The sequence below is a fragment of the Rattus norvegicus genome, chromosome 5, assembly GCF_036323735.1.
Source record: "Rattus norvegicus strain BN/NHsdMcwi chromosome 5, GRCr8, whole genome shotgun sequence".
NCBI lineage: Eukaryota > Metazoa > Chordata > Mammalia > Rodentia > Muridae > Rattus > Rattus norvegicus.
Window position 1 is genome coordinate 144,480,359 of NC_086023.1, and position 21,917 is coordinate 144,502,275.

The window sequence follows — 21,917 nt, forward strand, 5'->3', positions numbered from 1 at the left end:
CTCTCTCCTCCAGCCCAGCAAGATGCCCAAAGGAAAGAAGGCCAAGGGGAAGAAGGTGGCCCCAGCCCCCGCCGTGGTCAAGAAACAGGAGACCAAAAATGTGGTCAATCCTTTGTTTGAGAAAAGGTCTAAGAACTTCGGCATTGGGCAGGACATCCAGCCCAAAAGAGATCTCACACGCTTCGTCAAATGGCCCCACTACATCAGGCTGCAGTGGCAAAGAGCCATCCTCTATAAGCAGGTCAAAGTACCTCCTGCCATCAACCAGTTCCTCCAGGCCCTGGTCAGGCAAACAGTGACTCAGCTGCTTAAGCTCGCCCACAAGTACAGGCCAGAGACAAAGCAGGAGAAGAAGCAAAGGCTGCTGGCCCATGCTGAGAAGAAAGCTGCTGGTAAAGGGGACGTCCCAACTGAGAGACCACCTGTCCTCCGAGCAGGGGTCAATACAGTCACCACTTTGGTGGAGAACAAGAAGGCTCAACTGGTGGTGACTGCCCATGATGTAGACCCCATTGAGCTGGTGGTTTTCCTGCCTGCCCTGTGTCGAAAGATGGGGGTGCCCTACTGCATCATCAGGGGAAAGGCCAGGCTGGGGCGCCTGGTCCACAGGAAGACGTGCACCACTGTTGCCTTCACACAGGTTAACTCGAAAGACAAGGGTGCACTGGCTAAGCTGGTGGAAGCTATTAGGACCAATTATGATGACAGATATGACGAGATCCGCTGCCATTGGGGAGGCAATGTCCTGGGTCCTAAGTCTGTGGCTCGCATTGCCAAGCTGGAGAAGGTGAAGGCTAAAGAATTTGCCACTAAGCTGGGATAAATGTACACTAAGTTTTCTGTACATAAATATAATTACAAAATTTTAAAAAAATGAGAAAGTCTGAGGAGACAAGCAGGTAAATAAACATTGCTACAAAGTAACAGAAAGAGGGAAACAGAGGAGTAAAGAATAAAAATGGATTAAAAGAATAAATGAATGAGGGGATAAAAGAGTGAGAACAGGTAAAACTGGAAACCTTGATGGATAAAGAAAAAACACAAACATTGTATTTCAGGTATTCTTTTAAAGATTTATTTATCTTAATTTATGTATAGGAACATCTGTTTCCGTGTACGTTTGTACACTATATGCATGCCTGGTGCCTTAGGAAGCAGGAAAGCACTGGATTCCCAGGAACTGAAGTTACAAATGGCTATGATTCATCATGTGGGTCCTCAGAACTAAAGCAGGGGTCTCTGCAAGAGCAAGTGTCCCTGACTACTGAGTGACCACTCCAGCCCCTCAAACAGTTATTCCTGACATGTAATGAAAAATAATCGGTCTTCAGATACCTCAGTAATAACCACCAAAGAAAAGAGAAATATAAGAAATGTAGATAAAATTAACATGTATAAAATGTAAAAAATATAGATATAAATATAGATATATCCATCCATTCAAAAGGTGTAGCTGGGGCAATAGTTCAGCCAGTAAAAGCATAACCTTGAAAGCATGAGGACCTATGTTCAAATACCTAGAACCCAAATAAAAAAACCAGGCATGGTGATAAACACTTGCAATACCAATGCTAGAAAAGACCAGACAGGAGGGTCCCTGAGAGAGACAGGAGGATGCCTAAGGCAAATCCTGTCAACTAGAATACGTGCTAAGTTCAAGTCAATAAATCAGTGATGCCCTGTCTTGAAGAAGGCATATAGCATTCCTGAGATTCCTGAGGATCAGGTTATCCTGTCTTTCAATCCATGTGCATATATGCACATATACCAGTACACATATGTACACATGCACACACATGACCTCCCCTATCTGAATAAGTACTAAAATATATGCATAAAAGGTGATACACTTCTGTACAATTATGTGTTTATATTGTTAAAAATAAATGGTAAATCTTTTTAGAAGTATCTATGGTTCTCATAGGAAAAAATGTATCATTGATATATTGGAAATTACTGATCCCGAAGATGGTTAAAGATGAACAAGTAAAGCTATTACAGAAACCAATCAAACTATTTCATAATAAAACAGCACACAAGAAAGTTAAAATAATTACAGTCTTCAATCTAACTCAATCATAAAATAACCTAACAGTGCACGTACTAGAATATAAAAGTTTTGACAGTACATCTGAGTATTCGTTTTTAACACCACACAATGACAGAAATAAAGAACTCTGCTTTGGGTAAATTAATTTAGCCAGAAATAATAAGGGAAAGTCAATTTAACAGTCACCTTACCGAAGGCATAACTATAATACTAATAGCTTTTCTCTAAACTTAAGGTCATTAAATAATTCACTCAATAATATTAGGTATCCACTAGACTATTAGTTGTAAACCTAACAAAGTAAACACTGCTACATTATTTTTATTTAATACTGACAGGTTAATACTGCATATTCACTGTATATGATGCTTTAAAATATATCTTCATGGTGAAATGCTAAAGTGATCAACATATTACTCAGTTGTCACTTTTTGTTATAAGAATACTTTATATAAACTCTTTGCAGGGGCCGGGGAGGGTGTCCTTTGGTTTAGTTCCCCACCCTACCCCCACCCCAAGAAGGTTTCTCCGTGCAGCCCTAGCTGTCCTGGAACTCACTCTGTGAACCTCCTAACTCAGAGCTTCCTACTGAAGCCTGCCTCTGCTTCACAGGTGTACATTACCACCCCTGCCTATTTTTTTTCCAAGATTCATTTATTTATTATATGTATATAAGTACACTGTAGCTGTCTTCAGACACACCAGAAGAGGGCATCGGATCCCATTACAATGGTTGTGAGCCACCATATGGTTGCTGGGAATCAAACTCAAGACCTCTGGAAGAGCAGTCAGTGCTCTTTAACTGCTGAGCCATCTCTCCAGCCCCACATACCTGGCTTTGTAACTTAGAATTTTTAAATATACTAGCTACAGGCATTACATTTTTAAATAGGTTTCTTGAGTTTATTCTTAACTTCTAAGTTACCAAAACACCATTATTATTATTAAATTAATTTTAACTCTGAACAGAACTAGATGAAATTTCCTAATCTAGTTCTTAACCAACACCCACAACTCTATATCACTTTCAGCCACACACAGACATTAGAGAAACATCCACTACATCAAACTTTAGTAGCAGAAAGCTCACACACTAACTGCTCCAAACTAAATACACCCTTTCTTAAATCCTCAGTACAATTGTTTCAATTTTCACTCCCCCCCCCCACCCCCAGATTTTGGAATCCATGCACAGATTTTACTAACTAAGCATCCCTGATCTGAAAATCTTGGAATGCTCAAATTCAAAAAATTTTGTATTATTTTATTGCTAAAAAGTTTTTAAATGTTAGATTTTTGTGTTTGTGATTCTAAAACTGGATAACCTTAAAAGAAAATCCCCAAACCCCCCCCCCCAAAAAAAAAAGCACTGTGGTATTTGTGTCTTTTCGTTTAAGGAATAGCAAGGTTACAAATAAAGAGAAGAACTCCTGAAGGAAACTAAAGTCTAATCTACACTGGGATACATGAAATACAGTAATTTACATTGCAAGAGAACTGAATTTAACTCTTTCTGTTATTCCTGAGAAATGAACACAAACAGATATGCATAAGGACTGGGGAGATAGCGTAGAGATTAAAAGCACTGGCTGTTCTTCCCGAGGAAGCTGATTTCAATTCAATGGCAGCTCACAATGGTCTGCTATTCCAGTTATACTCTCTCTTCTGACCTATGAGGGCACCAAGCACACATCCGGTACAGAGATATACACGCAGAGCCAGATGGCAGTGGTGCACACCTTTAATCCCAGCACTCAGAAGGCAGAGGCAGGATGATCTAGATGAGTTCAAGGTCAGTCTGGTACACACAGTAAATTACAGGACAGCCAGTGCTACATAGAAAACCCTTGAAAAAGTGCTTCAGTGCTAGAATACTAGAATGTAAGAAATCTTCACTAAAGATGATGAAAAGACTGGTTTAAAAATCACTTGTTGAGCGAAAGAGATTGAGTGCTTCCCAGAAGAGCAGGAAGCAGCAGCATGGCGGCACTGAGTAAGTTGTATTGTTGCTGCTGTTGTTGTTTTAGGTTTTTTTGTTGTTGTTGTTAACAAGAAAAACCTACAGCAAAATTGAAATGCAATAATAACAACACACATGTCAAGAAACAAGTATTAAGAAAAATAAAGAAACAAAAGATAATTTAGAACTCTGCTATACTTTGAGCAACTGGAACAAGTCTTCTTGGTGAGAGGCGGCGGTGGGCGGGCAGGTGGCACTGTGTATCCCGTGAGGCACAGGGTGGAGCAGAAAAGCTGAGTTGACCCTTTCCTCTGATAAGCCGTCTGTCCCTTCTGGAGGATTTTTTTACAACCAGAGCAGGAAACTCGAATAGCTGTGGCTGGAACTGCAGGAAGCATTTTATTCATGCCAGGTGATGCCAGAGAAGGCTGAAAGCCAGTAGTCAACTGTGGAGCTTTAAAAAAAAAGGAAAAGAACATTCAAAGCAAAAAAAAAAAAATTTTTTTTACTTTTTAATCTTCTATTTTATGCACTGTTACTTTCTCTTTTATAGCTAGTTTGGAATCTAATAGTAATTATAGAATATACAATATAAAGGATTCTAAAACAGAGGACATCTAGTTTATTAACACAAGTAGAAATGGCCTCTCATTGATACTGGCTGGAATAAATACAATTGATTTATTCAGGTCTGATTCTTACCCAGAGGACTGCCACTGACTGAAAACACAGCACTAATTTTCAGTTCCCCCTCTTGAGTTTTTTGCTGTTGGCCATGACCATACTCCTTTAAAAAAGGAAAAATAAATAAATACAGAGAAAAAAATAAATTCTTCAAGAAATCAGGACATTTCATTATTGCTAAATAGAGGTAGAAAATGTTTACTGTGTTAACATTAATGAGAAGTAATGAAATACAAGACAGTAAACAAGCTAAACTTAACAACAAGAACAAAGTGGGCTAGTGTATGCTAGGAGGAAAGAAGAGTAAAACCATGAATGTTAGCACAAAACCGCCTGGCCAGTCACCAGATATTCTAAGTTGTTTCTGAAATTCTTCATCAATAGTACAATATTTTAAATTTGTTTATTATAAAAGTAATATACAATCACAAAGGAACATTTAAATAAGTAGAAGTAAACAAAATCTACTCTGCCCTCTGTCACCTCGAATGGGTCTTTGGACTGCAGGGTATTTCTCTCCAGTCTTTTCCTTTCTCTAGTCAAAGAAAAGTTAGTTTCTTTACAGTTATAATAATTCTAAACAAAATTTTCTTATAAATTCATGTTCTGCTCATTTAAATTATTATGCATTCTTGCATATTACTCCAAAATAGCATCTAGTGGCTAAATACCAGCACATGGTGGCACATGCCTTAACACCAACAGAGGAGTTCAAGAACCAGATAACTGGGTAGTCTGAGAATCCAGACACTTGAAAAACCGTATTAAATGATTTACAAGGAAAAAAATTTCAGATTTATTTATGTATGTATATGAGTTTTTGCTTACTAAATTGTGTGTGTGTGTGTGTGTGTGTGTGCATGTGTGTGTGTGTGTGCGCACGCGCGCGTGGAGTTCAAAAGAGGACACTGGGATTGGAGTTATATATGGTTGCAAACACCACTATGAATGTAGGTGCTGAGAAACAAGCACGGGTCCTCTCAAATATGCTCTTCACCACTGAGCCGACTCTGAGCCTTAAGTGAGATTTAAATACAGTAACAACTTTAAGTAAGACGCAGCCACCACACACCAGAGTTCCAGTATGTATTTTTCAGGGCTGCTTTTTATCTGTATGATTATATTGTTCAACTCTAACTGCAGTAAGTAATTGGTGGCTTTTTAAATTTTATTTATCACAACAGAGCTTGCAAAATACTACAGAGACCAATTATTCTTAGAATTCTGGACGTCTCAAACATAGTCCCTTTTGGTGGTAGGAATATCAATACACCATATAACCTTGAGCAATACTTTATTTATTATATATGTGTAGTGACATATCAAATTAAGCAGCTGAAGCTGATACGCAATATATACACTTGACTCAGGCACAAAAGGAAAACTGCCCAAAGCTTCTGCAATTATAATAGGATTTTAACACGATAAAATTCTTTTTTTGTTGTTTTGTTTCTGTTTTTGAGACAGAGTTTCAATGTACAGCCCTAAATAGACCAGTCGAAGCCCAAACTTAGAGTAATCCTGCTGCCTCTGAAGTACTGGGATTACAGGTGAGTACTACTAAAATGACTAATTCAAATATTTTAAGTGAGGACTTACGTAAATCTTGATGGCTAACACCACCAAAACTGTAACTAAAGGCAGCATGTGCACTATTCGGATATATACTGTCACTGTCTTAAGACACACCAGAAGAGGGCATCGGGTTCCATTACAGATGGTTGTGAGCCACCATGTGGTTGCTGGGAATTGAACTCAGGACCTCTGAAAGAGAAGTCAGTACTCCAACCACTGAGCCATCTCTCCAGCCCCTCTTTTGGTTTTTTTGAGACAGGGTTTCTGTGTGTAGCTCTGGCTGTCCTGGAACTACTTCTGTGGACCAGAAGATCCCCCCAACCCCCGCCCAACAGCTGGCATTAAAGGTATACGACACCATGCTCGGTTCTCAAACAAAACTATTCTCAATTAAAAATGTTTTCCTAGTTGCTTTAACTTGCACGTATCTTTAATGTTTGCTTACAAGTGCATTATGATGACAATGTTAACCTCAGTAGCATTTAACATTTCTTTAGATTTCAATTTTTTATGTACTAAAGTTTCCACTTATGCCAAAATTCTGACAAGCTTTACCTTTGTGATTTCTTCTATCTCTTACAAAGTTTTACTTCCATAAAAAAATAATAAGAAAGTGGTTTCACTGTTTATAATATAGTCCTTTAATCCAGGGATCAGCAAACTTTATCTGCAAAGGGGCAGATAGTAAATATTTTTGACTTTGGAAGCCATATGGTCTGATCTCTGTCACAACTGCTGAACTCTGCCCTGGTAGCGCGAAAGCACTCACAGATAACACGTAAATAAATGAGCATTTGGGACTGGGAAGTTTTCTTTCACTAAATACAAAGTTTTTTTCTTCTTACCATGAATACACCAAATTGTGGGAAAATATCTCATGAGTTATCTACTCTACATCATGATCAGCCTGATTAATCTTGTATCACAATATTCTGATGAAGCTATACAATGTTTAACCAAATTGTTTTCCGCAGAACTTCTCCATATACGTTTAAAAGTATGTATAGTATGTATGTATGTATGTATGTATGTATGTATGTATGTATGCATGCACGCATGCATGTATGTTTATGTATACTCCTCAAAATATCGGAACCTAATCACCACTGTGTTTATCAAACCTGTATCGTACTTTAGGAATAACTGACATTAACACTTCTCACATTTTTAAAAAACCACTGATCTCATCATTCATTCCAGCCATCTTTTATTTTACAATTACGTTTTAGTTGCTACTGGGAATAGTGGCTCTCAAATGGGAAACTGTCTCATAGAATTAGTACTATTATTTCTATAAATATTATTTTATCTATATTTCTACTCAACAATAACAAGTTTTATTAATTCTCTAATAAAGTGATTATTTCCCATTTCTATTATCTTATCTTCTTTATTTCCTATAAAATAAATTAGCATGTTTTGGGCCAAAAATCCAGCAATAGTTAAGTACTAATGCTGTATTAATAAATAATGTAATAATCTGTATGTTAGCAACTACACAAGGTTCCCATAATTTTGTTTTCAAATTCAGAATTTGGTCCAGCATAGTTATTTCCTTGACACATGAACAGAATATATATAAGAAATCTATCATCGATTATGTGACATATCATGTGGAATCTAATAATGATACTCATAATCAGTAACAGCATTGGTGATACATACATTTATTTTAAAGGCGGAATTTCAATGCATAGCCCTGGATGGGTCTTATTATGCAAATCATGCTGCCCTCTAACTCACAGAGATCTGCCTGCCTGTTCCTGAGTGTTGAGATTAAAAGTATGCACTACCATACCCGGCAGATCTCTAGTCTACTTTTCTAATTCCCAGACTTTTGAGCCTTATTTAAGCCTCTGGTATGTATTACTCATGGTAGCAGGGAGAGAAGATTCTAAGTATTCTGTATAAGATGCTTACAATATCTTCAAGACAGAAATGCTTACTTAGTTTGTCTATTTCCTACAATGACCATTAAATCATGATTTATGAGAAATAAACACCTGATGACCCCAAAGCTTTCAAAAGTAAAACAAAATAAAACTAACTAAAAATCAGAGGTAAAAATAGAAAGTACATCATTTTTCCCTTGCTGAACACAAAGGAAGGTCTTATAAACACCACAGGCCAACAATGTTGCAAACAAACATCTTCTATGGCCAAATAAACACTGTAACTAAAATTAAATCCAACATCGCAGGGCGGCATTACTTCAGAGAGTCTAGGAATCATTACTAGACTAAGTAGGCAATTTGCTTTCATTTTCATTTATTCCAACAGAAGACTACGAATTAGTTTTTTTTACTACGATGAGCAGAAAGAAGAAAAAAAAAAGCAAAGGTTTCAACATTAGTGACATCTAATTTTCAGATCCCATGGAAAAGATAGAAAAAAAGAACTTTGGCTGTCCTAAAGAGTTTCAATTTGAAAACTCTACCCAAGTTTTTAAAAACAAAAAACAAAAACAAAAAAAAAAAAACAAATAATTACAGAAAGACAATCTAACAAAAATAATAGCTAGATTATAAACCTAGACTGATTCTTTCCTGGCCATATACTCTTGAATCTATGAAATTTAGCTTATTACTTTAGACCACACAAACATACATGCACACACGCACGCGCGCGCGCGCACACACACACACACACACACACACACACACACACACACACACACACGAAACCAAACCACATGGTACATTAAAACAGCAACAACTGTTTACTAAACTGTAGAAACACTGTAGTGAAGTGCAATGGGATTAAAATGAATGAAACTCAAAAGCCAGAGAACATTCTGCCAGTTAACAGAAGGTGACAGACAAGTGACTAAAAACAACAAATTAGCAGCAGTGAGACACAGACACTGACAATTCAGCTTCCTGGCCTTTTGGATGAAGACCATCTTAAACTGTAAAAGCACACCGAAAGCAATACTACAAAGTTAAGCACAAAGAGAAGTCACCATTAACTGATGACAAAAGTCATGAAGTGTCAGTACTTTATAAGTACAGTTTGGTAGATCAAATAAATAATACTTTATAACTCTTACTTCTGGTCTATAGAGAGAGTAAAATTAATAAAGTATTACACAGAACTAAAAAAGTAAGAAATCTACATTTCCAGTGATCAGGGAGAAGTACAAAAAAACATGGAGCTAGACAGTAGGGAGTAGAATGTAGGAAGGAAGGGGAAAAAGAAGGGAAAGGGAAAGAACCAGACTCCTCCCTCCGAGGATTTCTAGACCCACCAAATGTTTGATACTGCAGAGAATAGGATCGGTATGACCGACAACAGAACGCTGCCTCTAGCCACTCATGTGCTAAGATTGCTGTACTGTGGGGACAGGATGAAGGCTGCTCTGTGACCCTATACTTACCAGGACCTACCCACAGCACTGTCTACTCAGGAGACCAAACATAACATACGCTTCTAAGGAAGTTCTTCATGATAAACATTACAAACTTGCTATTTAGCATTTTATAACATGTTTTGTAATTTTCAGGAAGTGTATAAAACACAGGCCAATCCGTTCCATCCTATTGATCCTCTAGCACTGAAAGCTCTGCTTTAAAAACAACACCAGGGGCTGGGGATTCAGCTCAGTGGTAGAGCGCTTACCTAGGAAGCGCAAGGCCCTGGGTTCGGTCCCCAGCTCCGAAAAAAAGAACCAAAAAAAAAAAAAAAACAAAAAAAAAAACCAACACCACTAGTAACTTTCCCAATGTTTTCTAAACCCCACTTACCAAGCTTTGTCCTTTATCATGAGGAAAGGTCAATGGGTTATACAGAAAAGAAAGAGAAGTCTTTAGTGCTCTCCAAGCAAAATGGTTTCTTCGGGATTTTCCATGTTCATAGAGGGAGTATAGAGAGATTAGAGATCTCCCCTGAACAAAGACATATAATCTTCATAGGAACACATGGCCACATGAATCTTCCCTGGTAATCAGGCCATTACCTTAATTCACACAGACAAGATTTCTACTTCTCCTCTTTCTACAAACTACACCTATTATCTCTTGACATATTTTCATATTCCTTCTTTGTTGAACCAACTGCACTCATATTTATCCAATTTCTGCAGGTCTACCAACACCCTAATTCATCTATCTTTTCCTTAGTATTGTCAAATTTTTGCTTGAATTGTCAACTATGTGCGACTGTGGGTCTACCCTTTAACTTAACAGTCACTCTCCACTCTCAGAGTCAAATCCCATAGCCAAAGAAATAAATAGGACATACCTCACAGGACTATCTTTCTCTCTCTCTCTTCTCTTCTCTGCCCCCTCACCCCCCACATATATGCTATGCTGAACTAAATCCTATAGTATGAAACTTCCTGTCGCACCACTAAAGATATAAACCCACAGATTTCCCTTTGCTGGGGTATTTCTCTGAAGGTCCTTTTCCCTAAGTTCTCCTTTATCATACCACAGCAGCTATTTCTGTCACTCCTACTTTTACATTATCCTTCCCTAATGAAGCTCCTCCCTGGATTTCAAAGGAAGTCTTTCTTTTCCTTTAAGGCCCTGTCATGCTGTTTCTGATACACTGTGTTATTACTTTTGAATGGCTTCCAACCTTACGTGGCTCCGTGGTTACAATGCTCTCTTCCAATAAACACCATTTCTGAAAGGTAATTAGGTATCAGCTCCTTTCACAAACCACCAGCTTTTCTCTCTCCTCTCTCTCTCTCTCTAGTCAATAGTCGCCTACAGTAGTTCTCTCTAGTATATGATTTTGCTCCCCAGGAAGACCTGGTAGTGTTTGAAGATATTTTTGACTGTTATCATGGAGAAAGAGAGAGCTGCACCCAGTACCGAGTACAGAAAGTAGAAACCAAGGACGCTAGAGAGCCTGTGATAAGCAGAACAGGGCTCCATAACAAAGAATGGTCTTGCTTTAAATATCAGTGGTGCTAATGCTGAGAAACCCTGCTTGAAGACGCCGAAATAAAATTTCTCTTCCATACATGCCCTCATTCACAAACTCCCTACAATTTAAAAAAAACTAATAATAAACTTCCTAAGATTAGATATTATTTCCTAGAAACGGATAATTTGTGTTAACTTTATTTTTCACTCTCTAAATTCATGACATATGAACAAAATACAGACTACCTTCAAAAAATTACTGCTATTATGTATTCACTGTTTAAATCCCTTCCTACATTTCACAATACCTCCAGCCCATGGTGCAGCTTCTTTTTTCCAATCCACATACTGCAATGCCATCAAGTGCATGGGGAACTTAACGGAGTGTAGGACTTCTGTGGCAGAATTCCTGACTGACTTCCAGAGCAGTCCTGAAACAGCACAGCTATACCCTTGCTCTTACTACCCAAATATCTCAAACGTGGAATAATCAATCACTCACCAAGGCCTCCTTTCCAATAAACTGATTCTTCAATCAATTAGCCCTTTCAAAGATAATTATGTCCATTAGCCCTCCTGAAAGACAAATTCATACCTAACCCATACTTCAGTAGTAGTACCTGTAAAGGCTTAAGTTGCTCCACAAACCCATGGCCACCCTCTTACTAGGTCTTCAACTTCATCTGCTGAAACCTCAAAGACTCACCAGCCTCTCTCTCAATCCTGTACTAAAAAGCCCACAAAAGCCACACTGCTATTAAAAGCCTTAACTCCCCTTCAGAAACATTTTCATGTAATTCTTGCTACAGCCTTGCAAAACAATTCAAGTTGCTTCTATCAGAGATTCTTTTCATCCTGTCAAACTATTTATTTCACTTTAGGCACTTCCTGTCTCAAATGAGTAAGCTCATTGTGAACAGAAGGAGGCGGGGTGAGGTGTTTACTTGAGCATTGTCAGGTTCGTCTTTAACTCTGTCTAGTAGTCCCTGCTGAGGCGCCACTGCTTTGTCATACTCATCATCCAAAGGTTCTTCTTTAATTCTAATATTTGATGCAAACGAATTCCCCAGTTCCGAACCAATGGATTCTTTATTGGCAAATGGGTAGCTGGAGTCCTAAAACACAATATAAAGGATTAATAAATATTCAAATTTAAAAATTATTCCTCTTCAGGGTTAATACCCAAAGTAAAGCTCACTGGAAATGAACTCTATGGACGGACATATGTTAGTGTCCCTGTGCCTAAAACCTGATGTCTGAATAATGCAAACAAAGAACCTAAGACGCAAGGCTCCTTAGAATATCTCTCAAGATGTCGTTACGCAAATAATACTTTTTTAAAAAAAGTCAGTGCTCTGTCTAACACAAGCAGAATTTTGAAAAGTGACATAAAAAAAAAAAAAAAAAACAACAAACTTTTGACACTTGCCACAGTTAACAGCAATCTACATATACACTGAAAACTTACCCTAAAGTTTGTTTCTGGGTTTTGTGGTAAATGAGTATGTAATGTTTCTTCAACTTGATTAGCTATTGAAAGAAAACAAACAAACAAACACATGCATATGAATAACAAGTCTCATAAAGAATGACCTAAAAGGCTATTATTTGAAATCATCTCTCTATCCCAAAAAAAGATGCTGTTAAGAGTGAACTAGGTTCCAAAGAACCCAAAAAAGTTTCACTCAAAGTTCTACACAACTTGGTCTCCCCTACCGTTCAGCCTTACCACACACCTTTCCTCGGTCATAAAGGGTGCTGACTTCACTCTGAAAACTGTGTTTGTTGTCCTTTGCTGTTCTACTAAGTTCACCAGGTCTCTGCTGTCTATCTCAGTATTTATAGTTTCCAGACTCTGCTCAGTTCAAAACCCACCTCTGCAGAAAAACATTCCTTGTTCACTAAGGCTCTCCTAAGAATTTCCTGTGAGTTAGGAATGTGGCTCAGTGGCAGGGGACTTGTCTAGCATGCACAAAGGTCCAGAGTCTAATACAAAGCACTCTGGAGGGGGAGGGACATGGCAGATTAGGGTAGGTATGGTGGCTCACCTGTTAAAGCATTTAAGAGACAAAGCAGAACTATAGTGAGCTCCAGGCCAGTTTACCCCTCTCAAATATGAAAAAAGCAATCACTGTAACACTCAAGTTACTTAAATATTACAGTGTTCCATGACAAACTCTTCTACCACTATCTTATCTTACACATTCAATCTTAGGCTACTCGACTCATTGTTAGCACCTCTGCTATCTACCTTGTCTTGTCCTTTATGTTCCTTCAGTTTTTCCTAAAACTTCAATATCCATTAGTAGCCACTAAACTATATATACCTAGTTACACATGTTAGAAATAAGTACGCCCTTGTACACCCTTGTATATAATATATACTCAAAACAGTCGCTATACTTCACTATTCTGGTTCTTTCTTTCTAAAATACACTTTCCTAGGATTTTCTGAAGAGAAATACATGGATTGACATAGTGTACCTGCTTTCCTAAACATCAATTTAACATTTGGGAGAGGATTACAATCTTCTTGTAAAAGCCTAGATCCCAAGAATACAAAGAGTAAGATACAATCTGGCTGTCAAGAAAACAGAAACAAAATAATGCAATAAATACTATAAATAATAAGGCATAAAATAAAATTCTGTGAAAATATAAGAAGAACATCCTTAGGAATAACTAGAAAGTAGGAAAGATTCATGAATTATGCTCCACTAGATAAGAAATAATTTTACAAGTGTATATATATACAGAGAAAAAAATGGCATACCAATGAAACAGCAAGAAAGGCAAGCACACAGCAATGTGTGATATACTCAAGAACAGAACTGAAGCTAAGTACAGGGTGCACTGTATAAAGAGAATCAAAAGGAACGTCAATGAACTCCTAAAACAGGGTGTGGGGTGGGGGTGGAGGGATTTGCTTTAACTCCCTGGTTTAGACTAAGAGGTGGGATAGCAATTTAAACCAGTGCTTCCAGCACAAAGATGCTAATTCCAACGTCAGATTCTAATGTTGAACCAAAGAAACTGAATAGGCGATTCAAGTATCTTGCCTTCTCATCAAAATATTGCAAGCCAAGAAGAAGAAAAAAATATGATTTAGAGATATTTTCAACCACTTACACGACAATGAAATGTTATGAGGAAAAACTCAATCACTTTGTAGAATAAGAGAAAGTAAATCTGAGAGCTTAGAAGAAGCTTAAAACTGTTCATATTTCACTTTAACATAAAGAGTAATAAAAGCTCTATTATTGATATTTGTTATTACATTTTATAATTCTATTCCAATAATTATTACCTGCTTTATCAAAAAAACTGCTTTTCAACCTTGAATCCAAACCTTTATGGGGTTTATCCAATCGTTTTTCGCGTTCATGATAAGTTAGGTCTCTATTTTTCTCCTTTCCAGAAAATGTCTCTTTGCTGTTTTCTCTCACTAAACAAAAATCTTTTCGTATTGATTTAAAGACAGAAACCTGATCAAACTGTTTAGGAAAGTCTTTTTTTAATTGACTTTGAATTTGTATTTCATTTTCATTGTCTGATTCATGATGAGAAGCTCTTCTCTCTATCTCCAAACTACCATCAGTATGAGCTGAAGAAACAAGATTGTCCTTTGAACTAAAATCCTGTTCATCCTCATTGTCACTACTAACGACTGGAATTCCTGCAAGATCCCCAGAGTTCAAAAAATAATCATCTTCATCCAGCAATGAATTTTCAGATCCTGTTTGACTCGGCATTCCATAAGACATGCTGGCAAGGGTGGGAGTTAAGTTGTGGTCTGTGTCTTCAGACATTTCTGTATCCATGACACCACCTTAAAAAGTAAGAAACTGTTTAGACAAGTTAACAGTGCTGAGGATGACCAGTTATAAGGTCTGTCTTCCATTTAATCAGATTTATTTCCTCATTGTCAAACAAAATATAGGCAATATTACAATAGTATTCACTTAACATTTCTGATGAGATTATCCCTATCAGGAGCCTAAACTAGAAAGGCTACTTCGGGTTAGAAAGGAGACAAGATGACAAAGAGAAAGAGCCCAACTTCACAATCTGACCTATCTGTGTTAAAATTACAAAGCACAAAATTCTTGGTCTATATAAAAAAACAATCTAATACTCACCTTTGAAATTAATTTGTGGTGAGGCTTAGTGACAGTTATGTATAAAGAGACACTCACAAATTAATAAACAAAAAATTATGAAAATGCTGATTATAATTTTTACAGTGTGCGTCCTGCAGAGTTAAGACCAAAACACTCACTCTAACGTAATAGGTCTTTAGTCCCAGAATCCCAATTTCTCTACACTAACACTAACACAGATCTAATAAAGTTAAGGTTTTCTAAGTTAAATATGTAAACATAAAGATGACTTTAGCTTTCCTGCTATCCTTCATATCTATATGCTGAAACCTGACCTATTATAAAACAAAGATTCACCTTTCCTTCACAAATTTGTTTCTAAAAAGCCTCACCTACTTCGTTCTTCTTTAGCTATGCCCAAACCTTATCTTCCTCTTTTCTTCCAAGATAGATTTAGTGGGGCTAGAGAGACGGCTCAGTGGTTAAGAGCACTGATTTTTCTAGAAGGGATGGATGGACTCCCAGCACCCACGAGGTAGCTAACAGCCCTCTGTAACTCTAGATCCAAGGGGAACTGACATTCTATTCTGAATGCACAGATATACATGTGGACAAAAACAAAACAAAACCCATGCACATAAAATAAATAAATGAACCCCAAGGTAGATTTAGATACCCACTTTTCACAGCTCCCCTTACCTAAGAAACTCCACCATAGATAGTATCTCTAAGCTCAAAACTATTTCCTTACTACAGTTCCTATGTTTCCTTCACTTGGTTAAATAATTGACCAACCAGCAATTAAAAAAAAAAAAGAAAAGAAAAGAAGAATTATTTCAACTCTCCCATGAATAAATCCTATGAACTATATCATTTCATCTCTTTACACCCATTTCTTCTATTCAGCACCTAATTCTAACTATCCAAACCTCTACCTGTACATTTCGGTGCACTAAATCTATATAACTAAATACAAAGTAACTATATCCTAACAAATCCTATGCCTAAACCACACTTAATTGGTTCAAGAGCAGGTCAATACTTACAAAGACAGAAAATAGTAATAACGTACTTGTCTAATCAGCTCAAAAAGTTTCTGTGGCTAGCTATTTAACCTGGATCTACAATCTAATGTTGAATATATGTATGTATATTTTTTCAAGACTTAATTATCCAGATTCCAAGTAAAAGTTTCCTTCAAGTTCCCCTCTCCAAAGATATCGTTTTTAATTATAAGTTATTCCATATCCTGTGAGACCTTCCACAGTCTCAAGTCTCTGAAGGGAAATGTTTCTACTCACACCATCATCTGTGATAAATAAGTACAACCCGCTGGTTTATATGGACAAAATGGTGATAACTCTGATAATGGCTGTTGTGACTTACAGAGCTACAAAAGTGGTGGTGGTGGACACAGTAGTAAACAAACCTACAAACAGTAAGACAATAAAAAATAACATTGGAGCTAATAATGAAATCAAACCAGGAAGGAGAAAAAGACCCTATATTTTTTCATCAGTATAACGCTTGCTGATTAATGTGAAAAAAGAAAGTTGGAAAATCCATCTTGCATGCTTTCCAAAATAGTTCCCGCAGGGCTACAGAGACTGCTCGGCAGTTCAGAGCACTCAGGGCTCTGGCAGAGGACGTATGTTCAGTTTCCAGGACACATATGATGACTCGCATTCCAGTTCCAGAATCTGATGCCTGATTCTAGCCTCTGCAGGCACTAGGCACTCATATGCACATACACACATGAACCCAAGTTTGAAAACTAAATCTTAGGGTCAGGAAGGATCTGGGAGTTTGAGGCCAGCCTGGCCTACATACAGTGTTCCAGAATAACCAGGCCTACATAGAGAGACACCCTGTTTTGTTTTTTGTTTTTCTTTTTTTTTAATAGTAAAAAAAATTAAAAGCGAAATGACATAATACATGGTAAAACATGCTAAAATCTTTTCTTTTTTTTTCTTCTTGTTTCTTTGGGGTTTGGTTTGTTTGTTTTTTGGAGACAGGTTTTTCCGTGTGTGGCCCAGGCTATCCCAGAACTAGCTCTGTAGACCAAGATAGCGTTGAACTCAAAAGATCTGCCATGTCTCTGCCTCCCAAATGCTGAGATAAAAGGCATGCACCTGATTCGGATGCTGAAATCTTAGACAAAATGCACACTTGAGAGTGCGCATGCCTACTTTCTCATGGTATACAGTAAAGACAGGAAGGGACTGAAAGACTGCACAAGATGAGCAACACTACAGACATTTCCAATTACTTAAAATTCATATTAAAAGATGTATAAGGTACACAACACAGCATTCTACCAGCCTGTAAACAGCCTATAAGCCTCAGTCGTCATCTCTATTCAGCATTTAATCATTAGGAAGGCCCGTACTATCTACTTGGCAACTGCTGCATGTGAAATGTACATTATGACATCACAACTTAAGTTCTATAGATTAAAAAACAATACTAACAAACTGTACTGCAAGCAACTTTCATTATTTATTTACATTAATAGTCAAGGATTTTGATGGAAAGAAGCAGCCATTCAGAAAAACCTGACACACAACTCACATGGAAATAACCTCAGGTATATCTAAGTTCAAACATTAAAAGAAAAATAAGAGAAACCATGGTACAATTATTAAGTCAGAAGGTAAAAAACAGTATTTTTTAATGACAAAAAATTCAGTATAAAAATACAAAAAGAACAAAAAAAATCTAAATGTGCACACTAATAAAGAAAACCAAATCAAAAAACAAAGGATAAACTGGTTAAAATGTCTTCACTGCACTATGTCATTACGGGTAATAAAGAAACAACCAAGTACATATAAAAGCAAGAATTTTAACAAACATTCACAGACAGGAAGAGACCAATAGTCAATAAAGGAAATGTCAATTAGTGATAAAATGAGCTACATACAGATTGGCAGTAAAACAAGAATGCTCAGGACCAGGTTGGCACACTATGACCAACGCCATGAAATACAGACAGCAGAGGGTTGTGCAGAGGTCATATGTGGGGCTTGGAAAGCCCAAAGTATGTACTGTGTAATTCTTAGCAAAGAATGCTTCCCAACCCTTACAGTGAAATACTGTGATAAGAATGAATGTAGGGGTTGGGGATTTGGCTCAGTGGTAGAGCACTTGCCTAGCAAGCGCAAGGCCCTGGGTTCGGTCCCCAGTTCTGGAAAAAAGAAAAGAAAAAGAAAAAAGAATGGGGGCTGGGGATTTAGCTCAGTGGTAGAGCGCTTACCTAGGAAGCGCAAGGCCCTGGGTTCGGTCCCCAGCTCCGAAAAAAAGAACCAAAAAAAAAAAAAAAAAAAAAAAAAAAGAAAAAAGAATGGATGTAAACTAAAAGTTAGTTTAAGGCCAGAGAGTCTTTGTCAATAAATGGGTGGGTGGACAGACAGAAAGATACTGTAGACAGTGTTTCTTTTCACCAGTGAAGCAAATTATAGTACTTATACCAAAAATTGATATTATGTAGCTACTTTAAACCGGGGTGGCCAGATGTGGTGACAGACATCTCTCAGCCCATAGTAGGTAGATTTCATTTGAGTTTTAGGCCAGCCAAGGATATGGTGTGAACCTTTTCTTTTCTGTTTTTCCCCCTATTGGTTTTCCAGGGTTTTTCTGTGTAGCCTAGGTTATCCTAGAACTCACTTTTTAGACCAGGTTGGCCTTGAACTCAGATATCCGACTGCCTCTGCATTCCAAGTACTGGCATTTAGAAGAATGTGCCACCACCATCCAGCTGAATGAACCTTTTCAAGGGGGTTGAGGGTGGGGAGTGACATGTTTTGTTTTTTTTCAAATTCCCAAGTCCTATTGAAAAATGAAAAAAAAAATAAAAAGTTTGAATGCAGAGTCAGCAAAATTGTGTAGCGGGTAATACACAACACAAGGTGAAAACACACTCCCAAAATTTGTCCTCTGATCTGCACATGCACAAAATGGAACATGAACATCTATACACACTGTCAAATACAAAGCAGCCCCGAAATGGCAGTCCTGAATAGAAAGACTACTGTTATTGGGTAAACAGTAACATAAAGGTTCTGTCCTCCAGGAACCTCCCTAATCCACTCTCAAAGGTCAACAACCTTCCCAAAGGCATCTAGTTCTCAGTCAATCCAAAGAGCCTGTATCAACTCAAGATCACTCTGCTGACTGTTACATAAAATCTACTTGCATGCACATACACACGAGGGGGGATGACACCCCCAATAAACTCTTCTTTCTACCCATGTAATGGTCCAAGTTTTGTGGTTTCTCTGTGCCCTTGCTTACATTTGGTTCTAAAACCTGAGAAAGACAATGCCACTACTACCATACCAGCATCCCCCACCAAAAGACCTGTCTCTTCTAACCAAACCAAACTGTCAATATGACCCTCCTGGGAACTGACCATTTGTTTCTGCCGGCTCCTGCTACACACCTATTTATTCGACTTTAAATTTTAGAGTCTGCCTTTTCAGCTGTCTCTCTCCTACCCCACCTATCCTCTCCTCAGCTCCTCAGCCAAGTGTCTTCCCAGCTCTGCCGAATTTGTCTCTCTGGTTTGCTGGATGGAGCCTTGCTCTGCCTCTCTGTAACCTTCTACAAGTCAAGTACACACAGTAGATACTTCTCACTCATTCTTGTTTCACTTACTTGTGGGAGCCTGAACTAACTGTGGACTTTTATTAGACTCATCAACTTTTGCCTGCTTTGTCAAACCTCTTTTCTTCCTCAGACTCAAAGACTCCATTAAGCCTTAAGGTTTGGCCTCAGCTCAAACTAATTAATCAGTCCCATTGGCTAGAAAATGGCGCACTTGATTTCCAAATTCTCAGACTGTGACAACTTCTGCCACCACACAAGCAAATGATCTGAAAAATCCCTAACTACTAAGCTTTCTTTACTCTCCACTTTCAAAACAACCCATCCCTAAGCCTTCTTTGCTCTTCAATGTCTCTGGTCCCTCCTTCTTATCATTAGATCAGTCTTAAAGAAATTCAAATGCTCTCTGGGTATGGATAGTATTGGGGAGATTGGCATGTGTTGTACTACTCTATTAAAAAAGCTGACTGTGAAGGTGGGATTTGGCCTACCTACTACCTGCATACATACTTAAGAGCTTCCTCCAAATACTGTCCTGGGTCAAGTGCCACCTGATACCATGGCAGGGAAAAGGAAAACAAAACAGAAAGGCTCAGAAAAGACACTACATGCTTGAGAACAGCTAAGAGGGAATAAATTCCAATAGAGGTTACTAATAGTTAACAGATGTTTGACCCTCTGAAATGCACCCCCCACACACACACACCCTTTTCCTTGGTTTTGTTTGCAGACTTTGAAGCTTTTATTGAAATTTAAACTTTCTCTCAGGATTTGTAAAACCATTAGGTAGTGGTTCAAAGAACCTATAGGGCCCTACAAGTTGTAGTAAACGTTGGCTCACCACTTGTAACATAAAGGAGTAACAGTGGGGCTGGAGAGATGGACCTGCGTTCAGTTCCCAGCAACCACATGTGGCTCACAACCATCTCTAATGGGATCTGATGCCCTCTTCTGGTTTATCTGAAGACAGCTACAGTGTACTCATACATAAAATAAATAACTTTTTAAAAAAAGGATTAATAGTAAAAGAAAAAATAAATGTATAAGTAATCTTAATTTGCTATAGCAATATGTATAACTTGGATTCAACTCTTGTTTAGAAAAATTGGTTTTTCAAGATAGTTTATGTCCCCTAGACTAAGAAAACAATACTAGGCCTCTAAATTATTTTAGATATGGATAAATTCCTAAGGTGATAATAGACTATTCAGGCTAACAGAAACTGCCGTAAAGATATATGCATAACCACCCATGTCTATGCTAACTTTATTAGACTATAGCTGTTTGAAGAAACTAAGTCCTATATACTGTGTATGAAAAGGATCAGGAAGACGAGGCTCCTAGTTTCTGTGTTGATTATGTATTTTAACGTTCTGATGCTAAAGGGCCTTCAGCTCAAAATTACAAACTTTAAGGCTCAAACTTATCATGAATAAAATTATAAAATCCTAATCTTATTTAAACTGTCAAAAATAACCAAGATGTACAAGCTAATGAGTCACATTATAAACGGTCAAGCTAAGAGCAAGTATCTGTTACCCCTAACAAGTGCAAACTCACTCTTGAATGTGTAGTCCTTCACACCTCCCCACCTTCAAGGGAGAGCTTCTCTCCTTCCTTGTTGCTGTGATGGAGTACCTCAGAACCTAGATTCCGACTTTGTTCTTCTTGTGTGATTTTAGGTCTAAAGAACATAAAAGCTAGTCTGGGGAAACGTGTAGGCAGGTAGAAGCACATGATGGGTAAAAGGCTTGTCACCATGTCCAACAGCCTGAGTTCCCTCCCTGAAACCAACACGGTAGAAGAACCAACTCCTTTTAAACGTTGTCCTTTGACCTCCACACATACACACTCACACACACACAACACACACACACACACACAACACACACACACAACACACACACACTCACACACACAACACACACACAACACACACACGTGTGCGTGTAATTTAATAAAATATCTTGTGAGCTGGAGAGATGGCTCAGTGTTTAAGAGCATTCACTGACTGCTCTTCTAGAGGTCCTGAGTTTAATTCCCAGCAACCACATGGTGGCTCACGACCATCT

At 37.9% G+C, this 21,917-nt stretch overlaps 1 protein-coding gene across 11 annotated transcripts in view; it reads right to left on the reverse strand.

Annotated features, from left to right (window-relative positions):
* The window catches only part of Zmym4 (zinc finger MYM-type containing 4), a 120,493-nt gene that overhangs the window by 49,104 nt on the left and 49,472 nt on the right, over positions 1 to 21,917 (reverse strand). For 7 of the 11 annotated variants that reach the window (XM_039110031.2, XM_063287761.1, NM_001107982.2 and 4 more), the window contains 5 exons: positions 14,448 to 14,969; positions 12,609 to 12,670; positions 12,085 to 12,255; positions 4,713 to 4,797; positions 4,209 to 4,464 (listed from right to left, as the gene is read on the reverse strand). In XM_039110031.2, the coding sequence (XP_038965959.1) occupies positions 4,209 to 4,464; positions 4,713 to 4,797; positions 12,085 to 12,255; positions 12,609 to 12,670; positions 14,448 to 14,961 (1,088 nt within the window). In that variant the 5' untranslated portion in view covers positions 14,962 to 14,969. Of the gene's footprint in view, positions 1 to 4,208; positions 4,465 to 4,712; positions 4,798 to 12,084; positions 12,256 to 12,608; positions 12,671 to 14,447; positions 14,970 to 16,626; positions 17,367 to 18,906; positions 19,069 to 21,917 lie in introns of those variants that run through there. The other 4 variants (XM_039110028.1, XM_039110027.1, XM_063287760.1 and 1 more) reach the window with 4 other exon arrangements.